The sequence below is a fragment of the Ostrinia nubilalis genome, chromosome 21, assembly GCF_963855985.1.
Source record: "Ostrinia nubilalis chromosome 21, ilOstNubi1.1, whole genome shotgun sequence".
NCBI classification, from domain to species: Eukaryota; Metazoa; Arthropoda; class Insecta; order Lepidoptera; family Crambidae; genus Ostrinia; species Ostrinia nubilalis.
In genome coordinates, this window is record NC_087108.1 from 8,604,383 (window position 1) to 8,631,721 (window position 27,339).

Below are 27,339 nucleotides of genomic sequence, written 5' to 3' on the forward strand. Positions count from 1 at the left end.
TGGCGGCGTGTTTGATAATATTACTTAAATAAACGGACTTTTCAAAAGACGAGGCTTCAAGCTAACAAGTACTAAATTATACTGATGACCGGCGAACAACGCGAACTGAATTTAAATAGTTACTGAGTGTGGAAGACAATGATGTGCAAAAAAGGCAAATGCCATGCACTTTTTAAACACATTAATTTATTAATCATTTTTCAAATGAAAAAATGGACTTTAAATTGTTTTTAAACTTTAGATTAATTCATAAAGCTGTTTAATGTTAACCTTTGACAATAGTGTTCATGAGTGATATTAAAAACTAGGATTTTTAAAAGTGGTGAGATTTGTAATATTCATAAGAAGTAGGCAATAGGTTTCATACATCAGACCGATTTTTTTTCATGTAAAAAACTCCCGGTAGTTAGTTAGTTACTAATAAACAGCTTATTGTGTACATAAACAGGAATGCTCCTTAAACTTAAACGTCAATGATATTAATCTATACAATTTTGTGACAAAAATTATCATCGTTGAAGTGACAATACCTCCCTCCTAATATTATTTTCAAAAATCGATTTTTTTGGAAAAAAATTAAGACCATCGCATTATAAAAGTTGATTTCTTAAAAAAAAAATTAAGTATTGTCACTTCAACGACGTTATGCCACAGTGTAAAACCTAATGTGCTAGTGTCGTAATATTATGTAAGCATTATTGCTATTAATTTGACACAAATAAGTTACTATTGTGAAGGCAAATTAATACTTATTTAACCTCCAGAGTCATTGTCATCGAATTATAGAATATTTATATTGTAAAATTCTAGACTTTATCGTTAAACCTAAACGAAATGTACATTTACGGTTCGCCTAATTTATAGTTTTGTTTATAACCTATTATTAAAATAATTCCACATAGCAAATTTATGAAGTAATAAAAAGTTTAATTTATCGTCCATAAAAAAGTGTATCCGTTTATTGAAATAAAAACGAAAAATTATTATTGATTATTGATTCACTAAATTCAAAATTTAATGTGTGGTACCTAGATGACGGAACTATCGCTGGCGATATTTCATCCGTTCTCTCAGACTTCCACACCATCATTGATAAATTCAAAAGTATCGGACTTGATCTCAATTATTCAAAATGCGAGCTATTTATCCCAGAATCAAAATTTTCACATGTTCAGTTACAAGACATTATTACAAAATTTTCGGCTTTAGCTCCCAATATCAAAATTCTCAATAATACGTCACTCCGTCTTCTAGGTTCCCCTATTTTTGACGAGGCTATTCCGATTTTTATTAATGAACAAATTTCCAAATTTCAGCAGTCCTCCGAAAATATGCTAAAGATAAACCCTCACATGGCTTTGTATTTAATCCGTTTTTGCGCATACGCCCCAAAATTTATATATTTTTTACGTAGTACCCATTTTTGGCTTTTTCCAGGACTACTGTCAACCATTGATAGTTCGCTCAGGGAGACACTCTCCAAAATTCTAAATTGTGCATTTAGCGATAACGCCTGGAAACAGGCCTCTCTCCCTGTGCGTTTCGGAGGACTAGGCACACGTCAGATATCGCATATTGCCCTTCCAGCTTTTCTGTCTTCTGCGTATGGTACAGCCGAACTCTTTAATAAATTACTAGCCCCTTCTTTAGGGGTAGTGGAGTTGGCTCACCTCGCAGAGGCCAGAAACGCTTGGACCAGGGCATGCCCGGGAGCCGATCCACCTACCTCTCTATCGTCTCAGAGGCAGTGGGACGAGCCGCTCTGTTTGCGTTTTCAGAGTGATCTATTGGCTTCCTCCGAAAATGCTGCAGAGCGTGCTCGCCTACTAGCGGTCTTTCAGACAGAGTCCGGTTATTGGCTACATGCTCTTCCTTCGGCCAATATCGGGACTCTGCTTGACAGGAGTACACTGTCCCTTGCCATTTCCCTTAGACTTGGCGTCAAGACAAACCATCCCCATCGCTGTCGTTGCGGTACTCGCGTCGGTGAGTTAGGACACCATGGCCTCTCATGCCAAATGAGCGCTGGTCGAGTCTCCCGACACGCCTGCATCAATGACGTCATCCGCAGAGCTCTTGTCGCCGTCAATGTGCCAGCAGTTTTAGAGCCTAACGGCATATTCCGTGACGACGGCAAGAGACCTGACGGCATGACGCTCATTCCCTGGAAGCAGGGACGTCCTCTTGTGTGGGACGCAACATGCGCGGATACGCTTGCTCCGTCTCATACAGGAGGTACCTCCCTTGCCGCAGGCGCGGCGGCGGCCTCGGCTGAGTGCTCCAAGCGGCGCAAATATGCAGCTCTCAATGAGAGTTATATATTTGTGCCGTTTGGGGTTGAGACTATGGGACCATGGGGTCCAAGCGCTCGTTCCTTTTATAAGGAACTGGCAAAGAGGCTCACCGAGGTGACCGGTGATCAAAAGGCTGGCAGCTATTTTGGTCAGAGAATTAGCCTGGCCATTCAACGTGGCAATGCTGCCAGCCTTTTGGGCACCATTCCTGACTGCGGCGCTGGGGGTGAAGTATTTTTTATTTTGTAAATAGTTTTTATAATTAGTAATTTTTAAAGGACAATGTTCGTTCTCCATACATTGTTCGCCTAAAGAACCAACAATTTTGACATATTACTACCCGAAAGCGAAATAATACGATTCTGTGTGTAAGAACAATGATTCCTGATGGACACTTGCCATAAAATTAATGATTAAGAATATTAAATCACAGCGATTTTATAATATGTCGTTTATGACAACATGGCGTCTAATGTATTGTGTGAATGTATGAACACCGATTCGCGAAAAATGTTTTGTATTGTCGTCACGCCGAGTCGCAGCCAAATAGTATAAAATAATAGAACAAGTTTTAGAAATACAACTCGGCATTCCACTTTTACAATATGCCCACATATTGCACGTAAATAAACAACATGAATCGTAGGTTGTTTCCACCCTTGTCATCTGACACATGAAATAAACTCCTATTGTATTATAGATATCGAAGCCGAATCGTATATAATAATAGAATGGGTTTTGGAGATCACTCGGGGTTCCACTTTTATAAAATACCTACATATTACATAAAAATACCACGAATCATGAGTTTTCTTTTCACCATTTACATCTGACACGAGATAACAAACTCCTATCTCCATGACTACCATCGTAGTCTATGCCAAAGACTACAATATTTTAAGCAAGAAGTTTCAAACCTTAGCGGCTACGGTAACCCCTGGGCCACATACATCATGATAACATTCGGTCGACACCGGAACGAAGTCTTGCGATTATGCAAAAAAGCATCGTATTCTAGTGCGGCTATATCACGTTCAACCGGGGTTTTAATTCGACTAAAGTCCTGACTAAAGACTGGAAGAAAATACGCCGCATTGTATGAGCACTTCGTGTTCGTTAAAGCGGCTTCAGATCTAGAGCCCACATAGTTTTCTTTCCAATAATATCCGCAAGTAGCGCTGCATGATCTTTACAACAAAAACGGCAATAGTTATTAAGGTGCCAAAATTATATGATTACTTTGGCACGGTATTATACACGTGCGAAGATTTGTCATTTTCATTCATTTCTTCATCATCATCATCATTTCAGCCACAGGACGTCCACTACTGAACATAGGCCTCCCCCAATGACTTCCACATCGCACGGTTGGTAGCGGCCTGCATCCAGCGCCTTCCCGCTACCTTTATCAGGTCGTCGGTCCACCTTGTGGTGGGTTGACATTGCAGAATATGACTTTTGATAGGTTCATCATAGAATTCGGCGGGGATATCCTCACGGAGGAAGTTCGTAAAAGGGCGGAACAAGATCTTATAATAATGCAAGGCCGAAGCTGTTACGCGCGTGCTCCTACGTGTAATCCGGCGAGTATGCAATAAATAGTAATGTCTGGTAAATAGTGGTAATACGTATCGTTCGTTCGTTCGTTTCAGCCGAAAAGACGTCCACTGCTGGACAAAGGCCTCCCCCAAGGATTTCCACGAAGACCGATCCTGCACCGCTCGCATACAGGCACCTCCCGCGACCTTCACCAGATCGTCGGTCCACCTAGTGGGAGGCCTGCCCACGCTACGTCTTTCGGCTCGTGGTCGCCACTCAAGAACTTTCCTGCCCCAGCGGCCATCAGCTCTACGAGCTATGTGCCCCGCCCAGTCTATGTCTGTATGCGCTACGATTACAGGGTATCATTTTGCATAGTCGCAAGACTTCACTCCGCTGCTGTCAAATCAATGTCGCATAATGTTATCGCAATGTGTGTGGCCCTTGGCCAAATCACAGAAGCCTATGCGAAGAAAGAGCACTTGAATGACAATAAAAATCAGGGTTACCATTTTATAAGATTTCCTCACTATTGAGGGTAACAAAGTAACATTAATAATCTAGCCATTAATTACATTTATTACCTATACGAGAAAGTAAAGCAACATGCGGTTTTATTTTAATTTGTAAAATATTAAACCCCTCATATTTGTAACAGTTTGTTCCAAGTTTAGTTTTACTGTTTTGTTAACAGTATTGCTGTTTCAGCTGTCACTGTGAAGCTTTGGGAAAATAAATAAATAGAAAAAATATTAACATAAATATTTATTTAAGTTTTTATGTTCATTATCATAATATGCCAATTTAAGTTACACTGTGTGACAGTCTTTGACACTAAACAAACTCTTCAGCTTAATAATACCTACCTACAGGGCGTTTTTATAGTTACTCTTGCTGATGAAACAAGAAGGGTTGATTCTACTACTGAAATACAACTACTTTTCTTACAAATAAGATATAAAGAAAATCTAAGTATATCTTACAGGACCAATATCAAATTCGGGATAAAGAAAATCTAAGTATATCTTACAGGACCAATATCAAATTCTCAAAAAAATTCACATCCTCGTGATGGTGATAATTTCTATGGAGAGGTTTTTTTTATATTCGGTCTCTTGGGATAAGTTATTCCATTTGAGCAGTAGAATTAATCCTTTTTATTCGATCACATATAAAAACAACACAAGTGTTTAGGAAAACTTCTTCTTTGGTATGGTATCACTACGGAGTTATAATGTCGGCAACTCTGTATCACTGACTTGTAACTTTCAAACAGCATGAATAATAAGGGCACCACATTGGTTTTCTTTCTGAAAAAAGGCTTTCAGTTTTAGTACTAACCCTTTAGCACTATTTCATTGAAATAAAAATACAATAAACGCACAGAAGACTGAAATTGAGTCAACTGACGTGACATTTATAATTTGTTGACATTATGACAGTTTGACAAGACTAGGGATTGAAAAAGTTTTAATTGAAAAAGTAAAATGACAATTTATTAAAACGATTCACATGGATATAATCGATTAAAAATATTTATAAAATGTTCTGATACTTGCCTGTAGCGATTATCCAATCCTGGTTTCTACTGAAAAACTACCTCGTGGCAAGATTTTAATAAAATAATAAAATCTTTATCTTCTCTTTCACAATCTATAAAAGTTCATTTGGTCTATTATTATACATGTGCTATGAATGAGGGTTTTCGCGATTGAAAAATCCGCGAGATGGCAATACGTAGACGCGAGGTCCAAATGCTGCATGATTGGTGGATATCTGTCAATGTCATGTCAAAAATAACCAATCATGCAGCATTTGGACCTCACGTCTACGTATTGCCATCTGGCGGATTTTTCAATCGCGAAAACCCTCATTGGCATAGATTATGAGAGACTGGCAACTATACTAGGTTGATATCAGGTGATCCGTCTGCTCATTTGCCTCCTGTCACATAAAAAAAAAATATATATGTTTCTCACACTTCAACTGGCATTGGATTCAACATCGGATTCTGACACTTTTACAGTTATGATACCATGAATATCAGTTTATGGTCCTAATTATTTTTATTTTATTTACGACCTTCGACCAGTTGGACACTTTAGATATCTTCTTGTAATAGTGTCAAACTGTCAATATCTTTTTAGCTTTTAACGCAAATCTAGTCTTCAAAGCAGTTTAATCGATTTATTTTATTTTCAAAATCGATATTTTATTGTCTATGATGGCCGCAGGAACATCACTATACATGGACTCCCAGCAATAAAGTACGGTAATGCCTCGTACAGATTTTATCGGCAAAAATTATGGAACTTGATAGGTTTTAGACCATGCCACGCACCAAAACGTCCGGAAGTTGTAATAGTATTATAGAATAAACGTTAAAAGACTTATTTATTTAATTTTTCAATGCTTAAGTGTCCATTAGAATGAAAGGGTGCTTAATGTATTAAAAAAAATAGAAAATAATTATGATGGGTTAATGTTTTTGGGCGGTTTTTTAGGCGGTTTCTGACAATGTCCTTTAGTTTTTAAGTCATTTTAAGTTAATGTAAGTATTATTATAAAATTTATTCTAGAAAGTCAATAAAAAGAAAAATTTTGTGTAACATAGATAGTGTAGACTTCGAAATAATTTACTACAAAAAATTGACAATTACCTACAATTAAATTGATTGATTAAAAATTATGCCTTTGCCTGTAATTTAAAAAAAGTAAATATGTAAATAGATTAGTAAATCTAAGGCACAATCAACCTTGCTAACTTGTATCAAGGTCGAAAACAGAATATCCAAATCCTGCATCACAATCCTCTACAGTAGTATGTTCTTCTCTACCTTAAAATCATCTGCTTCATTTTTCATATTCCTTTTTTTCCTTTTCTCCATTTTTAACAATTTTTCGGCCTGTCGGAGCTCCTCCTGGTGTTTTTTGTAATGTTTCTCGGGGTTCCAGTATTCGTCCTCGTCTGCCTCCCCTATGGGCATCCAGTGGTGTCCCTGGTACAAGTAGGACCTGCCTCCCCTGCCGCGGTAGCCGATGCAGGCCGCTGCGTCCTGGATCTTGGCTTTAGGGGGAATCTCGGTCCGTCTGACCAAGACGTATACTGTCTCTCTCTGAAAGGTCAACGTTTACTATTATACTGACGACTACGACTGAGGGCGTCCGATAAAAATCAGTGTAGTGACACGCGTGTGTCTCGATTTAATACTGATTTTACTATTTTTGTCTCGAAAATAAGTAGGTAAGTTAAAATTGATCTTTATTAGGTACTGTTTATTGCCCTTCTATTTTTATGTGTTAATTAAAGCTAGCTATTTCTATTATTTTCTATTAGAAAACCTTCGAAAATTCCTTATGAATTACGGGTAGGTTAGGTTAGGTAACATACAGGTAACTAATTTTGGACGATTGCGAAAAAAGACTATAACGTGTATTATGAGTATAATTCATTATCTTTTAAAATAACTTACCTTGCAATACATTAGGCCGATGTATTTATTATTGCTGGTCTGTTTGATTCGTATTTCTAAAGGTTCTACCTTGGTCTCTTTTTCCACTCCTGAAAATACAAGAGAAATTAAAAAGTTCAAATTGTTATTTATGAAAATAGTTGTAGCTTTTGGATCCATTGTGGACATGGGAAATACCTAAAGCATAGGGAAGTAACAGGGGTCCGTGGCCGAGTCCCCCAGTATTCGACGCACCCGTGGTTGAAGCCCCCGATTTAAATAAATTTAATATCATATTTTTTTCGGCTTTTGCACTAAGTACAGTCAACGAAAACCATGCATGTTTGACGCTATTTTAAATGATGTATTTATTTTTTTGTTAAAAATACTTAAAACTTTTATAATTAAAACTTTTATTTGTAGTTAGTTAAATGTAGAGAGAGTAGAGTTATTTTAAAGACTGATTGTTACAATTCTTTAGGTAAAACGATTTACATGTTATTATAGGTAAATAAAACCTATGATAAAATATGATAGGTTAAAATAAAACCTATTATATTTTTAGGTATCACTATGGTAAAATAATATTAAACATTTATTTGTACGATCAGTATAAATATTTATTCGTTTATAAATATTTTTGTGACTGACTGTACATTTGATTAAAAATTGCTTCTATCTGACCGGGGGCGTCGACCACGGGTGTGTCGAACACAGGGGGACTCCGCCACGGACCCAGTAACAGATAACGAAAAGAATAGGAAAATCATCATCATCAGAATCTCAGACTCTCAGATTGCTGAATATGGCCTCCCCCAATGGTCTCCAGTTTGACTTGTTGGAAGTGGATAGCAACAAATCCTTAGCAAAAGCATAGAACCAGTACTGTCCCTCGTCTCCTTTTTCCATCATCAGTAGAGACTCGGGACTGTCACGTGCTAGTCACTCATCAGCTCTCGCAAGGTCTCTTCTTTACATAAACAAGTAGCTCTTGCCGGTACGAAACTGATAGTAACATAGGAGGTACTTACCTCTAGCGAAAGGATAGAGCCAGTACTGTCCCCTGTTGCCATTCTCCACCAGCAGTAGAGACTCGCGCGTTCCCTGGTCCTCCATGACTACGAACCGCGCCGTTCAGTTCACAGGGACTGTCACGTGCTGGTCGCTCAGCAACTCTTGCAGGATCTCTCCGATATCATAAGCAACTGCTTCTGCCAGTAAGAAGAGAATAGTAACTTACCCCTGGCAAAAGGATAGAGCCAGTACTGTCCCCTGTCGCCATTCTCCACCAGCAGTAGAGACTCGCGCGTCCCCTGGTCTTCCATGACCACGAATCGCGCTGTCCAATTCACAGGGACTGTCACGTGCTGGTCACTCAGCAACTCTCGGAGGAAGGCTCTCTCCTATTGTAAATTAACAACACGACATCTCATCGTAAAAATGTCCCGGTAATATAACAAGAAAGCATGTCATGACTGTGATTCAAAAACTTGAACAATTATAATGATTTTTCTAATTAAATTATTATTTAAACTACACATAAAAGGTATATGTATAGGACCGTCAGCAAAGGATAGTTAATAAAAAAAACATAACATCTCAAAAAATACCAACGTCCCCAAATTCGACAGTAAAAATAACGGTGCCCAGAAAATCGTTATTTCAAAGTTTGTATGACACCAAAAATGTAAAGTTTTTTTTTTAATTTATTTAGGTAGGTAGTTACTTTGTGGTGTACCTACTTAACAACACATCAAATTGTTAAGGTTGATGTCCTGTTGACTTTTAGTGCATAATGTAAATTCATTCTAATGTATATTCCAATACTGGTCGCTTACTACAACAAAACATAGTACAAGATGGCACACGCTACTAGAATGAAAATAAATAACTAAAAAATCACACTTACTCTTGGTTTTGGGTACACGAACTTAAACTCTATTTTCCCCTCATGGGGGGCCCAGTAGTAGAAAGCCATCCACACATCTCCGAGCACCGAATACGGATTGAACCTCGCACTTTGGCCAAATTCTTCACACGTCATTGGTTTCTCTATCGACGCAGCAGGATGCATCACTCCTTCAATGAAACTCCTTGGCATGAACATTATTATGAGAACAATTATTATGTTGGCACGACCGAGCATGATGGCGCGTTCTTTAAAAGTTTGAATTTGGAATTTATTGTTTCTCAGTGGCTTATCTTTTTTTTCTGGTTTGCACAGATCTAACCAGTGCACAAGTAATAGCTTACTAAAAAAAGGTTTATTAATAATATTAAATGTAATATATCGAAACGAAAATATGAAAGAAGTCTGAAATAATGTCAAAATCTATAAAGTTTCACTGTCCAACTTTCTCGATTCCACTTTCGATCTAACTAAAACCTAATTACCAGAGCTGTTCTTATAATTGATTTGGGGGATGTTTGCGAATTATCTTTCATATTGTTGTCGTTTCTGAAAGGATGTGGGCCCAATAGTTTGTAATCTGAGGCAATTAATCAATGGAATGTGTTTGCTTACTTAATGAATCTGGAAAATAAGAAGGCGCAAATATGAGCAAACAATTTATGTAATAGACTTTATTAGTTAGTATCACGGCTTTAGTTAATATGGCAAAACAAACATGGCCGGCTAACATTGACAATTTTTTTCCATTCCTAGGAGTTAATAATGTAAATACACTTATCTTCGATTACTTCTCAGTGTTGTTGTATTGGCTTACAAAATTAGGGAAAAATTATAGCTTTGTAAAATTATAGATTGGTATGTATTCAATTTGTGTTAAAGAAACTCTTTAAATTAGTCAAATAGTTAAGTAATTTTGTTAAAAAAATTGAACTAGAATTAACGTTGCATTGAAAGCAGGTACATAATAATGTTTATTTGATATGTACGAGTAAGTAAGATCTATTGTGATCAACTAAGTTATGTGACATAGTGAATATACCACAAAAATCAATCTAATAACCAAAGTACCTATTATAGTTGTTGCAATTCACCAAGGCGAGTGAGCTTTACATGTGTGGTGTCCCGCTACTGTTCGTTTTTCAAAAGTTTTGATAGACATTACACACAAGTAAAGCTCACTCGCCTTCGCTTCGTGAGTTGCAAGAAATATACCTAGAGATCTCACTCTCGTTCGATTTCGAAGCCCGTGTCCAAAACTTTGATATATTTCGTTTCCTCCTCCTCATGTCGCTGTTCTATCTCACCCTTCTTCTTTATATCCTCCAGCTCCAAGTCCCTCGATACCGGGAAGCCGGTACCCTTGAAGTTGATGATAGTAGCCTCCTCCGTCTTCTCCTCATCAGTCAAAGGCCCAGAGTTGGTAGTGGCCATGATGACAGCGTAATACTCGTCGCAGAACATCATGGCTAGGTACGGATCTTCGATTTTGATTCGCATCGTGATGACCGGGAATTTGGTGTTGTTGTCAACTGAAATTAAAATTTGAAATTTGAAGATTGGTGATCAAGGTCGCGGGAAGTACCTGGATGTGGGCAGCGAATGACCGGTCATTGTTCGTTGCTTCTCCCTCTGGACCACATTGAACGGAGAGCAGCTCGAATCGTTGACTGCCAGGACATTTCGGATCGGCTTGACCCCTTGGCGCTGCGTAGAGATGTATCCTCACTGTGCATATTCTATCGCATGTATCACGGGGAGTGCTCCGAAGAATTATCCGGACTTATTCCTGCCGCCACTTTTCGCCACCGATCTACCCGACAGCACTTCCACCCCCATCACTTAGATGGTTGGCAGTCCACAACAGTACGTTTCTCTAGAAACTTCCTGCCCCGTACAACCAAACTGTGGAATGGACTGTCGTCTGCGGTGTTTCCGGACGGATACGACCTGCAAGCTTTCAAGAGGAGAGCGTATCTTTACCTTAAAGGCCGGCAACGCACCTGTAACGCCCCTGGGTCTGCGGGTGTCTATGGGCGACGGTAATCACTTACCATCAGGTGATCCGTCTGCTCGTTTGCCTCCTGTCACATAAAAAAAAAAGAAAATTGTGGAAATTCTTGGGGAGGCCTTTGTCCAGCAGTGGACGTCATTTGGTTATAACGAACGAAGCAACAAAGTATTCACTACAGATAATGGGATTTTAACCGCCGCTGTGGTCTAGTGGTAAGCCTACCTGCTTCAGACGCAGAGGTCTCGGGTTCGATTCCAGGTGGGGGAAGATTTTTCTGTTCGGTTTGGTTGGTGGTAGGGCTTGTTCCAAGTCTGCCTGGCTAGCTACCACCATCTTACCTAAGTCTGTCGCCATAACAACAATGTTAATAGCATTGTTGTGTTCCGGCAGTTAGAGGTAAGATAGCCAGTTCCTCCGTGGTTGAGGATTCCGGGTGAAGCTCGCTTCCATCTTCGGCCTGATCGTCACTTACCATCAGGTGAGATCTCAGATCATAGAAGGGAAGGTGAGATACAGGCCAAGAGCTTCCTCGTTGTGGATAAAAAAAACTTGCCACTGTTGGGCTATCGTGGCTTCAAATTGGGCCGTATCTTTTGTATATTTCTTACTTTTTCTTTTCTTCTGTGGTGTACAATAAAGTGTGTTCCATCTATCTATCTAGGTACTTACATTTAAAATTTGACGGAATTTTCAGCCTTGGGATTCCGTGGAACAGACCATTCCTGTCTGCAGCTATGAGCAGCAGCTCCATATCCTCCTTAAGCAGGAGCTTCGGGTTTTCCCAGTATACAGTCTTATTTATGTGGGGTCCGTAAGTCTGTCTGTACTCTCGAACCGTCTGGAATATCCGACATCTTTTTAATAGTCTTCCAAAAAGTATGTAAGGTAAAGCTAATATTAAGTTATGAAAGAAAATGCAAGAAATATTATTAACCTTGTAGAAATGCAGCCAGGACTTTAATAAATATCTGAACAAAGCACGACTTTATCAATCTGACCCAAATTGGTAATAGGAGGAGGTTACACAACGATATGGTTATTGGTTTCGGTGTCTATCTAGCCAATGATGATGATTATTATATTATGAAAGTATACAGAAGGTATTTTACTCACCTTTTTTGTAGGAAAGGAGAATCGATGAACAACTGAAACCACAAAGTGTCTAGTCGTCCAAACATAGAACGGAATCCAATCGAGGTCCACAATATCTTTCGGGTGAAATTTACGAGTCTTTCTCTCAAACTGGTCACACGTCGTCCAGTGGTCATATATCGGTGCTGTGTGAGGGTCCTTCAACAAACTGTAGGTGTGCGCGGAAAAATAGTTCCTTTTACGTACATCATTAGATTGAATTTCCTGGTCTGGTCCGTTCGCAGAATTCTCGTCAAAACGATCTGGCTTTGGAGTCCTTGCTGCTAGAGCTACAGCCGGCCTCGGAGTATTGAAGTTCCTCTCCAGGATGACTTCGAAGTTAAACCACTGCGGTCTGTCGTCGGTTTTATTGGGTGACGTAGTCACGCCTTCCCTAGCAATTTCTTCGGCTTGGTTAAGGTTGAAGCGCAAATATTTGTCTCGAGGGTTGGCGAATTCTATTGGATTATTATTAATTCTGATAATATTTTGCTTTGGTAATTTTTTTAGGTACTTATCTTGCTCATCTCGCGTTGGTATGAAAAGGTCCAGCTCTAACAGGTCTACTGGCTGCTTCAAGCCTGGCACTACATCTCCTATTCCATCTTTGAATATGTGGCCGAAAGGGACAGGCGACGGAAACGGCGCTGGGAACACGTCCAAATTGTCGATGACAGCGTCATCGGAAACCTTGGACTTCTTTTTACCCTCAGTGTAAACAAGGAAGAGCAAAGCAACTTGCAGTCGCATTTTACACAAAGAACGGTAGCGTTGTTATCACTTTGGTTTATATGTATGTAACAAGTGCATCGACAGTAGGGGTTCTAAACATTTTGTAAGACATATTTTTACGTTGATTGATCTTTCTCTTTACAATTTGAAAGGACAAAACCTTGTTGCACTACTGTAACGTTTGTACGAGTATAATTGATGGGTGGTAAGGCTAGTAATGCTAGTATGTTTTATGGTTTAATGGTGGAACGTCAATGAGATATGGTAAAAGCATCATACAATTTAAAAACCGAACTCATATTTTATAAAATATAAATTATGTAAATATAAATTTGTTTTTTTTTTGTTGATGATAAGAAATAAAAAGATCAATGGTTCTAAAATATTCAGGAAATGTTGGCAACCACTTGTCATACGATACGTGTAGTAACAGTTTTTCCGCTATAGCCTATTGTACCGACACCGAGAAGTTTTCTTGAAATGGGAATACTACAATACACATCTACTTAAAACATTGTTGATTATGCGAGAACTTTGTTGTAGAACATCAAAATGTTTATTAACTAATTAAAAAATGTTTTATACATAGCTATATGATTTGGAACCGGTTCTGCTCGCGATCCAGTTCAATCTGGATGTCATCTTCTGCATCGTCTATGTCTTCAAGAGGTGGAAGCGGCGCGGGATCCTCGAAGGACTTGCTCTTCATGAGGTATGAACGCCCGAATGGATTCCAGAAGCCCATCTTTTTTGCTGCTGCCTCCATCTAAGAAGATGAAATAAGGACAATAATCCTATTACAACTTTTTGACAATTAATAATATGCAATGATCAAAACTAACGGGAAACTTTCCAGGGAAACAACCCTATTATTTTGAACCAAATTACTGGACTACAAGTTTTGGTGGGAAAAAGAAGTTCAAATGTGAGGAAACGCAATTTGTTTTCTGCACTTGTCACACGTCATGGTAAAAATTGGTTATTTAATATTATGTTGTACCTCACTGTTCTCCCCTATTTTCTCTATCTAAAGTTGGACATTCACAGTCGGTTAATCTGACCTACATCCAAAAACTGACCATGTTTGTGAAATCTGAAATTGAAAACTGACCGTAAATGTCCAGCTTTTTATTTGTTTTTTCTTTATGCTAGTTTTTCTAAATCATACCCATTCATTAAGCAACAGTAATGACAGAACTTACGTCTTGTGGTTTCAGTTGGTTCAGCGACCTAATAGGAGCCAAGGCGTAGGCCTGCTTGTGCTTGCAGTTCATCATGCCCAGGAAACCGTCCACCATCTTCAGAGCGAAGAGCAGGTATGGCGCAGAGCGATCTGTAATTAATACAAATCGTTTATTGTTCTGTTTAACCAAATACTAGACCAGGGTTTCCCAATTTTTTTTTGCCAAGGAACCCTAATTGATTATACTTTTCCTAGCGGAACCCCCGTACTGCTCCGCCCGCACGCCCTGCCCCTCCCTTGTGCGTAAACAAGTCGGAGCGAGCGAACAACGTCGGTCACGAAACGTGGGATAATATTTTTTACGGAACCCTTGCGGCCTTTCCACGGAACCCCAGGGTTCCGCGGACCACCATTCGGGAACCGCTGTACTAGACCCTTCCATCGGAAATAAAGTAGCATTTGAGACAGAGTCAATTTCGCGATACCTTCTCGGAGCGAAGTAGCAACTACGGACTAAAAAGAGGTAGATGGTGAAGAATTTCTTTTTGTTGAATCCAACACTATTATTGTTGCAATTTGCTAAGAGTCGCAGTCTATTTTACAATCCAAGCAGGAAATTTTGAATATTTTGGAATTACTTCTTTTATTTAAATCTTACGACCTTAGGAAATGCGGTCTCTTCACAGTATACTTATTGCAATTATAGTAGAGAACCTTCTTATCTCGGACACATCTATAGATAATATTGTCATCTATTTAAATTATTATCTAAGCACGGTCTTGCCTACTTCACACAAAGCCTAACATTGTCTGATATAACGATACTTGTTTAAAATTCAAAGAATATCAACACTTACATCTGAAAGCCAAAGAAGGTATGAATCTGAACTTCCCCGGGGTCTCTGTCCTGATGAAGAGGCCACTGAGGTCTATGGAAGTCTCCACGAACAACTCAGACTCCGTCCAGTTAACACGAGGTTCAATCACGTCATTCAACTCTACCCGAAAACGGTCTACAAGCTACAAAGAAAAGTTTTAAGTAGAACATAGAACGAAATCAGCTTCTTCTAATTGATATTTTTACATACTTTTTCATCTGTCGAAACCATCAAACTAAAGACTAATAATTAAGGGACTTTGGGTAATTCACAGATTGCACATTTGACGTTAAATTTTATAGACTTTTAGCTGACTTAAATATTTTGTATATAGAGCTGCTTCATTCTATAAATGTTTAGCTTAATGTAGCTAAGCAACATTGCTGTAATCAAGTGGCAGTGGGCGGGCACATAGCTCGCAGAGCTGATGGCCGCTGGGACAGAAAAGTTCTCGAGTGGCGACCACGAGCCGGAAAAAGTAGTGTGGGCAGGCCTCCTACTAGGTGGACCAACTATCTGGTGAAGGTCGCGGGAGGTGCCTGGATACGGGCGGTGCAGGACCGGTCTTTGTGGATATACTTGGGGGAGGCCTTTGTCCAGCAGTAGACGTCATTCGGCTGAAGCGAACGAACGAATCTTGTAAAAAATAGAATAATGTAGACTTACCGGATTACTAATGTTTGGCCAAAAAACGTTTCCCAAATTATCACATCGCAAACAACGTTTCGCAAATTTTCATTTGGCAAATCCTCATTTGGCAAAGCAACTTATTGCAAACTTTTAATTCGCAAATGTTTTTTTTGGCATATTATTGTTTAGCAAATTATTGTTTGGCAAAGTATGGTTTGCCAAATGTTTCATTAGGCAAAAATATTTCACGATAAACTATTTACAAAATAATTTGATTGGTGCATAGAATGGTATACAAATTAGCTTGTGGTTATTATTTTATTTAGTGGGTAGTTAATATAAAATTTGTTCTACATTAATTTCCTTATTTCATTATTTGTATCGAAATTTCCAAATGATTCATTAACAATAGAGGTGATTCTAGCGCTCGGCGGCCGCTGCCGCGGCACGCTTCGCTCGCCTTCGCGCATTAAGGGTCACTGTTCTAACCTAACCTAACCTACTATTTTCTTCAATACCTACTTTTTGCAACCATACTATTTTCTGCAATGTTTTACATAAAATTATTGTGAAAACCATGATCATGTGCCTTATGCTTTGATTTGTGGGTAGGTAACGGTGGGTAAGTATGTGAAGTGTCAATTTGACCAAACAAATTATTTGGGATATAATATTTGGCAACATAAAACATTTGCTATATAAACATTTGCCAAGTAAAATTTGGCCAAATGATAATTTGACCAAATGAATTAGTTGCGAAAAGTACAGTTGCTAAAAGTTCATTTGGGAAATGAAACTTTGGCGATAAGTTGTTTGCGAAGTGAAATTTGGCGAAAAGTAATTTGGCCAAACGGAAGGATACCAGACTTACCACTTTGCTCGGAATACTGAACCGTATATGGTAACTTCTCTCAAAGTGCATGCTCCAGAAGTAGAATATAATCCAGTCGACATCAACTACGCTTATTTGGTCATAGGTAGCATTTTGAAGGAAGGTGTCACAAGTTGTCCAATTTTCCGTGCTGATATTTTGCTTATGGAGATCGTTTACCATGCCTTCAGATTCTTTTAGAGAGATAATTGACATCAGAATCACTATCAGCATCATTTCTGAATACCTACTGAGAAATTGTTAAAAGATGATCAGCAAGTTTTATCTTTTTCTTAGCTATCATTTACATTTGAGTCTATTTTATTACAAGAGTTCTACACTGTCTTTATTAACACTAAGAAACGTTGACGAAACAGTTTTATTTATAAAGAAATCAACTCTATTTATAAAGAAGTCAAGTTCGTATCGCTTGTTTGTATAATTTAAAAATTAAATGTTTATTTTCAAGTTCCCGTGTCAACAAATACCAATGCAAGAGTCATCGCTGAATTGATGACGATAAAGATAGAGGTGGTATCTTATTTTTGTAAGAAACGTAAGTTTTCAAGAACTTGACCATTGTTGTTAATCCAATGATTTCACATCATGATGACACGGTTAATAAATGCTTTCTGGCACATTGAAGTAATATTACTACGTAGTACATTATAACTCAATGTTCTGGCTACTTTTATGCGTCTCCTAAGTTGCATGAGTTTTAAGGATTCACAAAAAACATAATTAAAAAAAAAGAAAACCATCCTCCGCTCATATCACATTTATTTCACCAAAAACCGTTCGTCCTTGTTCTTATCGCTGACGCAGGATGGGAAGCCGTCTCCAAGATCTAGATGCGCAGTGGCAGCCAGGATCTCAGAACGGTACGGCGGATGGTCAGAACGCGCTGACAGCGATGACACTCCCATTTGACAGTCCATCATGATCAGGAACTTGCCGTTGCGGACGAGTTTGAGCTGGAATTTGAGGAGCGGCACTGCTGACCTGGTGGGTGATATGTCTGGAAGAGAAGGTAATATGAATTTAAAGGTAACTTACATCTTAGGTATTACGCAAAGGCTTTACCTACAACATCTTTATACTTCAAATAAGGATTGGAATTGGGAATTGGAAGAAGAACATAATTTTGGCAAAGCGTTAATCAATCCATGCGCTCCGTGGTAGAGTCTAAGGCATGACACCACTAATTTATAGTATCAAGAGTCCTGGCACGCTCACCCCATGGTCGGATTCTAGGCGTTAACTCAATTTCGTCTATAATTCGTACTGTCGTTTCAAAGCTAAAGGATTTTCACTGCTGGATAAAGGCCTTCCCCAAAGGTTTCTACCGAGCGATCCTGCGTGACGGCATCCAGGTGCTTCCTGTGACATTCACTAGGTCGTCGATCTATCACGGCTTTATCGCAGTAAGTAGTGCGTGGGCTCCCAGCAGGGCCCTACTCTGAAAACATCTAGATCTCGTGGCAATCCGGATCCATGGTAAGCCTTCAACATACTACTTACATGTTGAAGGCTTGAAAAACTCACACTATTATGGCCTTTATTGAGTATTACTTACTGCCATCTCGTATGACATTAGGCACAGCTGTGAAGCTTCCAGCAGGGCCCTGCTCCGCAAACATCAGGATCTCATGGCGCGCTCGCCCCATGGTGGCGTGCAAGGTCGCGGCGTCCCATGCTGGCTGCTGCTCCAAGTACTCGTACATGTCGTTCCAGATGCGCTGGATGATCTGGGAAAGAAGAAGATTTAGTAGTCTTCTGTATTTGATCTTCTAAGTTAAATTGACAGTTACAAACGAGTGTGTGCTTGGCGCTCAAAATTAGGCCCGGTTTCCACCAAAGCGGAGAAGAGAGGAGACGAGAGATGTGTGGTGAATCTGGCAGGTTATTTCTACCAAAGCGGAGAGGAAAGGAGACGAAAGAAGAGGAGATGTGAGCTGTGGGTAGCGGAGAGGTGAGCTTTCGGGTATGCGAGGCGTGTAAAGAAGACAGTGGTTACAGCATAAAAGACAAAACAAAAGAACGATGAATTCGCCCCGACACTACGAATAATCACAATTAGCCTAGGCGCAGACCACCGACTTTTAGTTGGCCGATAGTTGGATCCGATTTTAATTTGTATGAAGAATCAGCCGATACCAAATCGGTGTAATTTGCGCACCTAAATGATGTCCATCCTGATTAACAGCCTGACCCAAATATCGGCCGACAAAAAGTCTGTAGTCTGCGGCTAGGCTAAATGTATAAATACCCTTGGAGTAGCATTCTTGAAGACCATATCCAGGCACTTATTCTCCAGCTTCATGTTCCACGTATAGTAGATCCGCCAGGGTTTGCCCACGACCATTTCTGTCTCGAAATATGGATCGACGGCGAACTTCTTGCACATTTCGTTATGTCGGAGGATTGTCTCTGGTTTTAGACCATAAACAATAGATATAGAAAAGACCAATAAGGTCAGGAATAAATGATGATTCTCTATGACCGCCATTTTGCATCTGGACTGTGGGAACGATGTTACACCATTTTAAAGGCAGACAATGTGAACAGTTTACGTTGAAACCAATGTTTTGGATTCGTACATTAAATTTTCTCAGACAGAGTCGTACGGTTGAATGTTCTGTTAGACAATGTTTGGATTAGAATGTAAATGTTTTGATATTCTCATTACAAATTACATCATTTGACTGATCATATTAAGATCTACTTAATGTAGAGTTGGTTCACCGTAGTTTTTGCAGTGAGCCAATTTAAGTAGGTAAATAAATTATACTTATCCCGCTTAATAATTACGTATTAAATTTCATTCCGGTACAAGTTATAAATAGGAGGTTAATATTAGATATTATCTATAATTAAGCAATTTTGAGTCAACGCGAATAGTGAGAAAATAAACAGCATTACGGCACCATTATTGGTTTTCCACACTATTACACCTGCTTATAGTAGATGTTTAAAAATGATTTTGAAATTAATACATTACTATTCTGAGCTAACTAACACTAAAGTTGAGTGGGACTAGAAAAATACATTAAAATGCTTTTGTTCCTCTTTTTACAGACAACAAACATGGGCTAAACATTATAGGTAAGGTAACAAGAGCTATTTTGTAACAGAAATGTACCTCTACTTACTTAGGGTGGGTTGCACCAAAATAGCGGTTAAAGGTAAAGTTTAATGTGCAGTCAATAAGTACTATTTGTTACATTGCAGATAAGTTTTACTCATATAAATGTTAGTAACAACGTTCTGACGTAGCAGGTAAGTACAATTTTATATTATGCTATCAAAAATTTACGACTGTTTTTCTTCACTAAATAAATATCTAGGCTAGCCCCACCCTTATATTGCCTACCACACCTTTATTAACATTTACGTAGAAATTAATGTTGACAGAATGAAGCTTCAATTGTTTTTTCATTAGCCGTAATCGTCGTGCGATTACTGCTGAAGGACTTCGCTAGCGTCCCTTTATTTGCCAGTTCATGTGTTTTGCATTTTTGCTATATCGACATGAATGTTTGCAATAAAATTTCATTGGAGATTACTGCTGAATCGTTCGAAATTACTCGTACTTTCAGCATTACGAGCATAGTACTAAAAAGAGTATAGCTGACCTATTTTATGTATGTTGATTGTGATGATTATTGTTGTTGGGAATTAATTTTTTTTTTTTTTTTACAACCTAAATTTAATTTTATTTACAAAAAACAGAATTTTTTTTTAAAACTAAGGCAAACTTAACTCTAAACAAAATAAAAATATAAACTTATTTTACTCAAAAATAAAAGTGTGTCCGTGAGGCAAAGAGGCGAGAATGCTGGCTGCATTTCCTCGCTGAATGGCAATACTAAGCCTTTGTGCAAGGAAAGAGCCAGCATTTAGATTTTCCGAAATTTTAATTAATTTAGGGGAAATGGTCCGAAACAGTAATTTAGCATTCGGTCCCCAAGGTCCGAAGGTCTCGACACCAAAAGGCGCAAATATGTAGTCATTAGAAAGTGACTCATATTTGCGCCGTTTGGCTAACTCAGCCGACTCTGCTGCAGCCCCAGCTTTAGCAACTGATTCCCTGAGGTGGGAAGGGGCTAAAGTATCGACACATGTAGCGTCCCAAACTAAAGCCCGTCCCCGTTCCCAGGGAACCAGAGTGAGACCATCAGGTCTCTTGCCATCATCACGGACCAATCCACGTGGTTCTAACGTGGAAGGAACGTTGATGCTGGCAAGGGCTCTCCTGATGGCGTCGTTGAGAGCAGCGTGTCGGGCGAGACGACCAGCACTTTGCTGGCAACATAGACCGTGGTGACCGAATTGGTCCACCTCTTTGCCACAGGGACACGTGTGGGGTACACAGATTGGTTAAATTAATAAATTCGACCGCTAAGAGTGAGGACATGTTTAAAAGATAAAGGGGAAAACTATACCCAGCAATGGGAGTATGAGACATAAGTATTGAAAATATTAACCTCCTGAAAAGTAACTAAATCAAGGACTTTTTCCTATCCGGATTCTGCTCTTAAATTCAACAAGAGAAATACCCAATATTACCAAGTTATATCGGTGGATAAGTATCGTAGACCAATATTTGCAAGTAGGTACATAATTTCATAATATCTAGACAAGTGAATAAGAATAAGAAAGTCTTTATTCAGCACAATATGGTAGACACAGCAAGAGTAGATATAATTAACTAACAATAAGTATATTTCCACAATTTCTTGCGATTCAATAATCAGCCCCCAACAGTGGCATGCAGTCGCACCGGCCGCGGCCCATTTGTTGTGCCGTGGGCGTAGTCGAGCCGCCACCGATGCGTATCTTCGAATGGCAGAATCGGTGGGCGGAATATTATTACCAGCCGTTATGCGCAGTGACAGAATCGGCCCCGCCGTAATGGCTGCGCCGCCCAGCGGTGGCGGTGGAAATTAAAAAAGTAATCATCAAAAAATGCTTTCGAAGTTAGAACTCTTTTGTTTTATAATGTTTCGTTTTTTTTGTTTTGTGCCAGGTTGGCTGGGACGGGGCGTAATTTGTTTTCATTTAGGACTCTTTTCAGGAAGGTTCTGATAAACAATGTTATTGTTCCCATATCAGACTGTTAACTACTTCTTTACGGAACAAAACGTATTTTTGTCAATGGAGTGGTTTTCTTAGTACCTACCTACCAACTGTTTTAAAAATTCCTTACAACATGAAATCTGAAGAAAGACTGGGCTCAATGCATTCTCAGACCTAAACTCGACAAATCAGCATTCGCGAAATACTCCAACTATCATGTTTTTCCACATTCCCTACAGGTGCTTTCCAGGCTCAAATTAAATGCACCTTTTGTTTAATTTACAGCGATTATTATTTGTATGAAAATTTACAATGCATCGCTGTACCTACTTATAGCAATCACAATACAGCGCTAGAAGCGAGTTTCTTTCGAACCTGCAGTATTGTTTCGTTAATTAATCACTATACTCAGACATTACATCCTGCATCTTAATATCCAAGCAGCTACCAGTGTCCGTCTGTCCGTAAGTCGAACTCAGTAAGTCGCCTCTCGATTCATTTATAACGAGGAGCACTAATTTATATCCATTCTTTGCGAGGGCCCTCGATGCCGTCACAGCTCGATCGGCCTTCGACCGGTTTAGGGTTGGTATTTAAGATTTTTCATTATAATTATTAACACAGTGATAATTATACTCACATTTTCTTCACCTACAAATGACTCTAGGTACTGCTCAAATACCTAAACAAAAACCAACATCGAAATAGAGAACAGATACATTTTTACAGATTTTTATTAATATTAATTATTGTCTCATTAGCAGCTCTACTTAATTGTTTCTCCATGTTAATACTTACTGTAGGATTACTCAACTTATTTAATTAGGTATTTTCTCTCGTACTCAGTACTTAGTACTGGTGGAATCATCATGATGTATGGTTGTCCCTTACTCGTAAGTAGGTACTATATTAATGAAAGAGTTGGAAAGATCTGAAAATACGGACATCGTTGTAAAGACCCGCAATGACGTCATAGATAAGCATCTCAAACTGAGCGTGACCTTTTTGGCACATTTTCTAGCCTTTGCAAATGTCTTGATAGTGCTCGTGCTTTTGTGCCAAATGGAGGACATTCCTTTGTACATCGAGCAAAGTACATTATGTTACATAGATACAAACTAAGTATACATTTTTGCTACGAAATCGTGTTCATTACTATGTAACAAGGAGACTACCGTTACATTAATAGTACCTACAGTTCGTAGACTAGTTACCCTCTGTTTAGCAGACGACATCGCAGCGACGCATTGCTCTCTGTATTTACATGAAAAATCTTCAGACGAATTGTTGCTACTACGAATGGTATTTCATAGAGAAACATTGAAACCGATCTGAGGTGGAATTGTGCAAAGCAATCGTAATCATTTGACAGTTCATAACGTACGCTACAGTCAGTTAAACAAAGCGTTTCACAGAATAATCGTACGTTATGAACAGTCAAATGATTACGATTGCTTTACACAATTCCACCTCTTGTGAAGGTCACAGGAAGTACCTGGACAAGGGCAGCACAGGACCGGTCTTTGTGAAAATCTTTAGATGAGGTTTTTGTCCATCAATGGACGAGGTTTTTGACGATCATTTGCTAAAATGGAAATACGAAATACAACATCGAAAGTAGTTTTGAATGACAAGTCTTTTGCGGCTGCGTGTAAAATCATATTAAATTAAATAATTAATTGGCAACCCTCAGACGCGTCTGCGCGTGGCAGCCTGCTATCGCTCTGCTCACCTGATTGAGGGTAATACTCAGAGATCCTGGCCGGTGGTGAATGCACTTGTAATCTATATCATACCAATATTACATATATTATAAAAGGTAATGTTTGTGAGTCTATTTGTGCGAAGTAGTGTCTGGAACTACAGAAGCAATTTTGAAAATTCTTTCAGCAGTAAAACGCTACATTATTCTTAAATGAGACAGGCTAACTTCCTGGGCTTCTTAATTAACTTGGTTCCTGTAGGAGCTTTGGGTGACAGTTTTATATTAATACCAAGTAGAAGATGTGCTGTTGGTTGTAATAAAACTACATATCTAATTTAGTTCTAGTCCTTTTATACCTGAAGTGTTGTGCAATAAAGTTGAATGAATAAATAAATATGTGCATTGATTTGAATCAATAGCTCTCTATTTATACCCAACTGACATAGATACCTGCGTAACCAAGATTGAAATGGAGGAGGACAGTCCTCAATAATATGTCTGACATGACATGTCTGCATTTGATAGTTACGCTGTACTATCACTCCCATTTGCCAGATGACATTGAATATAATTAAATGAAAACGACCTATATTAATATTATCGTTGTAGATTTTAGAGTAAGTCACTACTTAAGGATGTTAATAAATAACTATGGAAGAGAGGTTACTTCCTAATACAGAATTTCCATACTTAGGTAAATGGAATGCTACGAGTACCAAAATAATAATATGAAGTAATGTAAACCTAGTATATTTATTTAATTAAGGATTTTCATTTACATTTTTTTTTTCACGTGTGGTACATGTTACGTTTACAATTTTTTGAAGATGTTTATAGTACAGATAATATACAGTTTCTGAAATTCATATCGTTCACCTCTTTTGAATCGTCAATACTCAGTTTAATAATTCCAAATTAATCTACCAAGATTTGCGACTATCTAAATCTCTCTAATTCTGAATCAGAATGTGCCCGATATGGGCCAAAACATTATCCAATCCATTTTCCCAAACTAAATCTGACCCACATTAATACATACCGAAAATCAAGCGCCGTACATCCCTTAAATGATTAACAAACTAGCTCAATGGACTTATCCACTAATAACTTAACAGAAAGTTGTCTAACCGACCAAGTTAACGTTAACACTCTCACTACTTTTCCTTTCGCTGGCAAATAAGTTGGGGAAAACATTTTGGAACCCTCCTATAATCCTCTACCTGAGATATACCGTACCTACTTACCCCGCACAGCCACTATCATATATACCTACTATCTTTGCCTTACTATCATTATCCACAAGACCAAAAAAGCTCCAGGCAAATCTAAACTTGAACTCAAAGAGTTACAGTTCAAATTTGAAAAATGTAGAGATGTACTTATAACGTTGTGTCGCGATTGGTCGTCCCCCCACCACTGGCCCTCGCGCCCTGCTTCATGCATTTAAATTGCTTCATTACAGCGCTAGACATTGCCCCGTAGGGTTGACAACGAATGTTTTCTACTTTCGCAAGTTTGTGATTGTTCGAGCTAGTTTCGACTTTTGTATTGCGAATTTGGAATTTTGCTGCGACCGGGGTTATCTCTAGTGGTTTTGATAGTACGTAGATATTTCTTTAAAAAATATTCTAGGAATGCTATCAGAGAATTTTGGATGAAAATATTAGATCGCTCGTGTAATGCCTTTCAAAACAACATAATGGACACTCTCGATATACATATCTCTATACAATTGTAGAGGTATGAAAAAGAATGAATTTTACATCTCTATTATGTACCTACATCTACAATGAATCTCTATGTAATTGATAATACTCATTATTTGGATAGCTATGATAATTGCCATACGAAAGCTTTTTAAAGACGTCTTATGGATGATACAGTAAGTATCAGCCCACGCAAAAAAATTAAATGGCTTGGCTTTATCCTGAATTTTCCATCCGCTTGAGAAAAAACTAAGGCTAAGTCCCTTTACTTTAACCGTAACTATAACCATAACCCGTGTTGTTTTATAGAGTTGGACTGACTATTGAAGTTTGTTTACTTAAGTTTATGTAGTGGTGCAACTCAGCCTTATTGTACCTACTCATTATTGAAAAATGTACATCACATGGATTGAAAATGAAAACGTTTCGAAAACAATTATTTGTTTGCCCAATTTGGCCACAAATGGAATGCTCGTGGAGCCTAATTAATCCCAATAAAGTTTTCAATTAACCGAACTTCACCTTGACGTAGACGGCTTTTAATTTTGTTAACAATTAATTAATTTTGAAGGCCCTTTTTGTTTGTAAATGGCAAGTTTGATTTTCCCATTTTGCCCAAAATGTAAATAATTTTATTGGTAATTGTTTCCTTATTTTTCCAGGGCACGTGTAAGAGAGGTAATTATTTTTGCTAAAATTATCCAGGGGTTAATATTAATCAATTCATTAAAATATATAACGTTTATGAAGCAATATTGCTTCCAAATTGTTTTAAAAAATCACACATTGTTCACGAATCCCTAATAATTAGACAATATTATTATGAGAAGTGTGATTATTTAATTGAAACCAATAAATTGACATATACCTAGTTCCTTTATTACCTGTCAAAATAAGAAATCGAAAAAATCTTTTTGCAGCCTTATAACGTCATTCAACTCTGTAATCATTGATTTGAAAACTAAATAAACCATTCTTGAGATTTACGAAGTTATGTTATCAACATCTCGTTCTTTGAACTTTTTGACCAATTCCAAACTTGAATCAATCTTTTTTTATTCAATAATGGCTTTTTGCGGTTTACACATAGCCAGTGTCAAGTATAAAGAATCCATCTTGAGAACAGTTTTTTTCTACTCTTGAGAGTAGATGCAATGATGCATACTCAGCATCGTTGTTAGGTTGGCAGCCCTGCGGGGGGATGGGAGGCGCTATCTGCGATCATTAGCGCGGTGCAAGTAGCCCGATGAGCCGCGACTTTCCCGGTTACCACCTAAAATCTTACGCAGAAGTGAAATTTTACACTTTTCTAAACTATATTATGCAAAATAACTAGCTGTGCCGGCCTGGCTACACAGGAGTTGCAGCGGTGGAACTAGAGGTGGGAATATTCCCGAAGCTGTACCGGCGACTTCGTACGGATGAAAAACCCTTATCACATAGGCGTATGAACAAATCCTATTCTCAGACCTACTGAATACCATAAGAATCGTTTAAGACGTTTCCTAAAGAATTTTGTAATAAACGCTGACACGAGAATTTCATATTTAAGATATATTAAGTAAATTATAAATAAATAAATAAACACTTAACAATGTAGACTTTTCCAGCTACTACATAAAGTCCTGCGCAAGAAAATTTTTACTGTTTAACTCATAAATGGTATCACAATGATGATGGAACAAAACCTTACAATAAAACAGGTACTTATACTGGTATAGGTAAGTAATATATTTTTCCCAATTAAAATGGGAAACCTACATGATTAACGTCTCCATTAAACCGTAATAAAACATCACTTTACGTAAACCATATTTGAGTTCCCCGCACTTTGAGAGTTGCCTAATTAAAACGCGAAATAGCCAATTAATAACTCATCAGTGTGACCGCCAGACGAATCCGTTTTTAATTATTCAGTAATGAATCATGCTGATGACAATCGATAAATTCGACGTAAGTCTGGGGCGGGCTTTCATTTGGTTTTGTGTTTGAGGACAGTAAAAATAATGTAGATTTTGGTTTTGAACAAATAAAGTAAATTGTTTAAATTCTCATATACTTAGTAATGCTTATTACTCTAAACTTAAGTTGCAATATCCATAAACGGGACTTTATGTTCAATCATGTACGATTAATGATTATGTACTAATTTTAGTCATCATAAATGAATTAAGTAGGTAATTTCATATCCTTAAACTTTGCAAAATTGTAGCCTC

The 27,339-nt window shown here is 38.2% G+C and overlaps 5 protein-coding genes across 5 annotated transcripts in view; 1 reads left to right on the top strand and 4 right to left on the bottom strand.

The window, feature by feature from the left end:
- The window catches only part of LOC135082466 (LIM/homeobox protein Lhx5), a 369,539-nt gene that overhangs the window by 118,535 nt on the left and 223,665 nt on the right, over positions 1 to 27,339 (top strand). The window lies entirely within an intron of this gene.
- LOC135082306 (uncharacterized) lies at positions 6,531 to 9,459 on the bottom strand. The gene is made up of 4 exons (XM_063977097.1): positions 9,195 to 9,459; positions 8,526 to 8,688; positions 7,307 to 7,395; positions 6,531 to 6,949 (listed from the first exon to the last, which is right to left on the bottom strand). The coding sequence occupies exons 1-4, from the start codon at positions 9,429 to 9,431 to the stop codon at positions 6,647 to 6,649; spliced, it is 792 nt and encodes a 263-aa protein (XP_063833167.1). The 5' UTR covers positions 9,432 to 9,459; the 3' UTR covers positions 6,531 to 6,646.
- Positions 9,893 to 13,127, bottom strand: LOC135082304 (uncharacterized). Its single transcript, XM_063977092.1, has 3 exons — positions 12,322 to 13,127; positions 11,878 to 12,046; positions 9,893 to 10,726 (listed from the first exon to the last, which is right to left on the bottom strand). Exons 1-3 carry the CDS (start codon positions 13,087 to 13,089, stop codon positions 10,419 to 10,421), a joined length of 1,245 nt encoding a protein of 414 aa, XP_063833162.1. The 5' UTR covers positions 13,090 to 13,127; the 3' UTR covers positions 9,893 to 10,418.
- LOC135082045 (uncharacterized) lies at positions 13,628 to 17,104 on the bottom strand. Its single transcript, XM_063976797.1, has 4 exons — positions 16,634 to 17,104; positions 15,112 to 15,274; positions 14,274 to 14,404; positions 13,628 to 13,837 (listed from the first exon to the last, which is right to left on the bottom strand). Exons 1-4 carry the CDS (start codon positions 16,868 to 16,870, stop codon positions 13,661 to 13,663), a joined length of 708 nt encoding a protein of 235 aa, XP_063832867.1. The 5' UTR covers positions 16,871 to 17,104; the 3' UTR covers positions 13,628 to 13,660.
- LOC135082309 (uncharacterized) lies at positions 17,396 to 19,550 on the bottom strand. Its single transcript, XM_063977100.1, has 3 exons — positions 18,903 to 19,550; positions 18,210 to 18,381; positions 17,396 to 17,651 (listed from the first exon to the last, which is right to left on the bottom strand). Exons 1-3 carry the CDS (start codon positions 19,140 to 19,142, stop codon positions 17,413 to 17,415), a joined length of 651 nt encoding a protein of 216 aa, XP_063833170.1. The 5' UTR covers positions 19,143 to 19,550; the 3' UTR covers positions 17,396 to 17,412.